At 40.8% G+C, this 4,569-nt stretch overlaps 1 protein-coding gene across 1 annotated transcript; it reads right to left on the reverse strand.

Moving 5' to 3' along the window:
- Nucleotides 1-446: 446 nt before the first annotated feature.
- LOC127082380 (uncharacterized) lies at nucleotides 447-3,581 on the reverse strand. Its single transcript, XM_051022613.1, has 5 exons — nucleotides 3,420-3,581; nucleotides 1,305-1,367; nucleotides 970-1,194; nucleotides 562-895; nucleotides 447-463 (listed from the first exon to the last, which is right to left on the reverse strand). Exons 1-5 carry the CDS (start codon nucleotides 3,579-3,581, stop codon nucleotides 447-449), a joined length of 801 nt encoding a protein of 266 aa, XP_050878570.1.
- Nucleotides 3,582-4,569: the final 988 nt, after the last annotated feature.

Consider the following 4,569-nt stretch of genomic DNA (forward strand, 5'->3'; position numbering starts at 1 on the left):
GTTTCTCCTCTTGAGAGATTTTTTCTTGAAGTGCTGCTATCTGTGTTTTCCATTTTTGAATATTGTCATTGCAAGCAGCAACTTCTTCGACGTACGTTTCAGAAAGCTTTTGCAGTTTTGAAACTTTGTCAGTCGAAGTCGAAACGGCATCCCATTCAGCAGTTTGAGTTTCAGACTTGGAGGAGATTTGAGCGGTAAGATCCCTTTGACGATGGAGATCCGCAGTGGCCAAGTCAATGAGAGTCATCAACTCCATCACAAAACTTCCAATCTCAGCAGAAGTTCCCAAAACATTCACTTGCTTCAAGAGTTTCTTAAGACTAAGTTGAGCAAGGGAATTCTCTTCTAAGACTTTAAACAAATCGACATCAAGAATTTTCGTTTTGATCTTGGTCAGAAGGCTGCCAAGTGATGGTGCTTCAGAAGTCGCCCCAGAAGTGGTCGAACTACTCTGAGAAGAATCCTGGAAATTGAAACGGGTGCTAAGCATGGCTTTCAGATACTCCAAAGGTCTTTGCACTTTGAGATTTTCAAGCTCCTCGCGAGAGAAACTGGTCGAACCAGTTGATTTGCTACTCCCTTGGACCCGGTCAGGAGCAGGTGGAGTGCTTCGCGTCGAAGTATGCTCGACCTCTGTTCGTTTCGACTGATTGTCCCCATCTCTGGCAGCTTCATCTTCAGGAGTATCTTCGACCACAACCTCCATTTCAATATCATCACCCTGAGGTGCAGCATGTAATCCTGGATGAGGAGGAGACTCGTCTTCAGAGGCTTCACCCACAGTGGTGTCGAACTCTCCTACGGTTTGCATATCATGGTCACTTGCGGAGACATCTGCCTCTGGGGCTATTTCCTCCAGAATTTTCTCAGGCATTTTTTCGACAACCACTTGTTCCTGAAAATAAATTCTAAGATTTAGAAGGAAAGGCGTAGGAAAGGTAAAACATATGCTGTCGAAATAAAAATTACCTCAGGAATTTCAGTATTAAAACTGGACTTCCCACTCCCCATATCTTTCGACTGAGGCTTGGCAGAGGAAGCACTGGCAGGATCCTTCCTGGTTGGGTTAGCAATGGACCTTTGGGAGGAGACCTTCATGAGTTTCTTTTTCTTCTGAGGGGGAGGGATTAACTCTGGAGATTCATCACCAGACTCTTCATTAGGGACTTTATCCTCTTCTTTCTCCTCTTCATTCTTTTTCTTTTGGATTGTTGGGGGTTTTCGACTTACCTAGTCATACAGGCCAAAGCCAGTTAGTCCCAAATAATGGAAGGAAAATAATAAGAAGAGAAAAAGTTTTGCACCTTTGTCGAAGGCTTTTTAGCAGTACTGGGCGATGCTTCGACAGCAGTTTTCTTAGCAGGGATCTTCACGGCTAAGGAAAGAAATAAAATTCAGAAACAAATATAAGAGATACATGATAAGACAGTTAGAATAACAGAAAGAAAAATCATATTTTTTCTGTGAACACCTTCAAGAATGGTATCTTCCACGCGAACGTGTTCTATTCCAATATGAAGGTGTCCTGGATATTCGCCCAGATGATACTTAGTCGGAACCACACGCTCAGCAGGTTTTTGATACTTTTGACGAAGAATTTTCATAAAATCCCCACAAAGGAACCAGTCTGGAAGTGGAAAACCAAACGCCACCCCAAAGTCAGCAGTTGGCAAGGGAGGAAACTTTGGTGGATGACAATTGAAAGCAAGGTCATAGCGCGCCTCTGGTGAAAGATTGGAAGGCAATGACAGTTTTTTAAACTTCTCTGTCAATTTGCGTTTTAATTCAGCCGCTGCTTCACATATGGTTCGACTAAGATCATCAGGTCTATACGCAGTTTCAAAATACTTTTGAAATTTCTGTATTTCCTTAATATGTCGTTGAATACCTTTTTTGGTCCGATCCTGCACAAAAGCGAAAGCATTTGTCAAATGCGTGGCAAAAGCAGCTACGTCGAAAAATTTGTTGGAATAATAATCCTTCCACCATTCATCAAACTCAGGAGTGCATAAGAATGATGGTCGAAAAATAACTGGTCGAATGTCGAGAGAAGCATCAGCTAGTTTCTTCGACAGTTCTTTGCCTTCGTCTTCAGTGTGAAGGGAGTTATAAAAAATGATGGACCCCTTTTTGGGGAATATAGGTTGAGGTTTGATTTGGATTAGACCAAACTGTCTAGAAACAAGGTTGGGTTGATAAACTATCAAAGCAACCTGATTTTTTGTGGTGTTACGATAAGAAAAAAGGAGCCTAGGGGTCAAGAATGATTCCCAAACATTCAGAAATGTATTTTCATCCTTTTGCATCTCCAGAGGCAGTTGTTGGGTAAACCACTTAGGTCCAATCTTTCTATCAGCAAAAGGTGCCATGGTCGAAGTAAATTGATACCTTTTAGCAAACATCATAACATAGCTTTTAAAAGCTTGTCGAAGGCTGATTCCTTCGTCAGTTGGCGTTAGTAGCACTAATCTTGGCCATTCGACAGTCCTATCGCTTACTTCTTCTTCATCTATTTCTGGTGCTACAGGCAGATTGGCTTCAAAGGTGGCATTGAGCCATAGTTGCAAGAGCCAAAAAGGTCCTGACAAGTTGATTTTCCCTTGGGTTTTGGTGTTCTTTAAGAAATGTACGCTCTCGCTCAAAGATTCATAGAGATTCGCCAGAATCATTTCGCTCAAACATAGTTTCGTGCCTGCATGAAGCTGATTGGCTATGGTGATAAATCTCTTGGCAACTTGAAGAGAGCGAGAACAGAACACATATTTGGACAGCCATAATGTCAAAAAGGCTATATGTTCGACATCTAAAACTTCAGTGGTACTCTTATCATGGTAATAGGACATGAATAAGGAGTAGGGTGCAAGGCTAGTCTCGAAGGCAATGGTATCTTCACTTAAGACAGTAGGGTCGAAATCTATACCATTGGGGTGAAGACCAACAATGGCTGCTGCGTCGAAAAGAGTAGGCGTAACCATCCCACAAGGAAAGTGGAAGGTGTTGTAAGTACTATCCCAAAAGTAGAGAGAAGCCAAAAGCATATTTGGACAGATATTGGGTCCTACTCTTGACAACTGGATAAGGTCGAAAATGCCTACTTCTTTCCAAAAAGACCCTTTAACTTTTTCGATTTTATCTAACCAAGATATGTAGTCACAAGGATCTTTCGACCATGGGCAGGTTCTAAATATCCTGGGAAAATTCAAATAGGCTAAGTCCAACTCTCCAACATCTGTCGAACTTGATGAATCTTTCTGTTCTACAACTTTCTCTTTAGGCTGAGGTTTTCTTCCAGCGCCTATGGGTTTTGTGTGAAAGTAAGATGGAAAAAACTCTCTTAAACGCTCTGGTTTAATCTCTGGGTTTGGAAGGGGACCTAACATAGCGTGATAATTTCCAGAAATAAGAACAGGGATTAGTACCTGAGATTTATAAATGCAGTCTTTTTCCTTTTCGTTTGGAGGTTCCGGAACATACTGTTGATTTCCAATGGTCATTGGCCCTTTTAAATCATGCGCAGGAGGAAAAGATGAGTCTTGTTTCTTCTTGGAGTGTTTACTGCTTGAGGGTTTTTGAGGCGCCATTGCTGAAACAACTGAAGAAGATTTCTCAGAAAATGTGAAAAGCTTGAGAAATGGGTATGAAATAAGGAAATCTGAAACGTGAAAGGGTTTAAAGAAAAGGTTTATGGGTATTTATAGGAAGAAGATGTTGAAAAGTTTTAGATGGTAATGGTGTTAGTGGGACACGTGGCCATCTCTGATGGGAATAATGAAGAGTTGGAAGTTGAAAGGAAACCATGACGTGAGGAAATGATGGAAGTGAACTCTGAACGTGGGCTAGACGTGACATTTTGGAGAAAGTGTAATGATGAATCTGCATTGGAAATTGAGATTATCAGAATTACATTTAATGAGGTTTAAGTGACATGGCATCAAAACGCTGATTGACAACAAATGACTGTTTCTCCCAGAACGAACAGTCGAAACGTCTTTGCTGGGGGGCAATTTGTATACGTGCGTTTTCGACGCCATGAGATTTGGTGTAAGAAATGATGTTTTCGACAAATGATGACATGGGTTGAAACGATTTGATTAGTATGGTTCGACACTTCGACCAGAAGGAGGTTTCGTCATTTCGACAAAGATGTTTGCACCTAGGAAAAGCACTTTCGACAAGACACGGAAGACATTGCAGTATGTTGATAATTCGACAAAAGCCTGAAGGAAGACGTCACTTCGACTTAAAAGTAAATTTGAATTTAAAAGGTTGTGACGTTTGGCAGAAGACGCGTGGAAGCATTTGGCGAAAGGAGGAGAGCCATGTGTCATAGTTTTAGGATTTAGTCGTTAATGACAGTTATGTTGTTTGTATATATATAGGGTAGTTATTATCTAAAAAGTGTGTGAAGAATTACTATATACAAAATTCCTGAAAACACTCAAAGTACCCGTGTGAGAGAAAAGAGTCATATTTGGAAAATGTATGTGTAAACAAGCACCAATTCTTTCAAAGTTCATTTTATAAAGTTCAAAGTCCTTTACCAATTCCTTTTATGTTTTCCAGTCATTT

Source organism: Lathyrus oleraceus, chromosome 5 (assembly GCF_024323335.1).
Source record: "Lathyrus oleraceus cultivar Zhongwan6 chromosome 5, CAAS_Psat_ZW6_1.0, whole genome shotgun sequence".
Lineage (NCBI taxonomy): Eukaryota > Viridiplantae > Streptophyta > Magnoliopsida > Fabales > Fabaceae > Lathyrus > Lathyrus oleraceus.

Excerpts from the sequence above, each read along its gene's own strand:
- LOC127082380 (XM_051022613.1), bottom strand. The coding sequence starts at position 3,581 with ATGGCGCCTCAAAAACCCTCAAGCAGTAAACACTCCAAGAAGAAACAA. Across the intron at positions 1,368-3,419 it reads ACTGCATTTATAAATCTCAG|ATCCCTGCTAAGAAAACTGC; the intron begins GTACTAATCCCT and ends TTAGCCGTGAAG. Across the intron at positions 896-969 it reads TTAATACTGAAATTCCTGAG|GAACAAGTGGTTGTCGAAAA; the intron begins GTAATTTTTATT and ends ATTTATTTTCAG.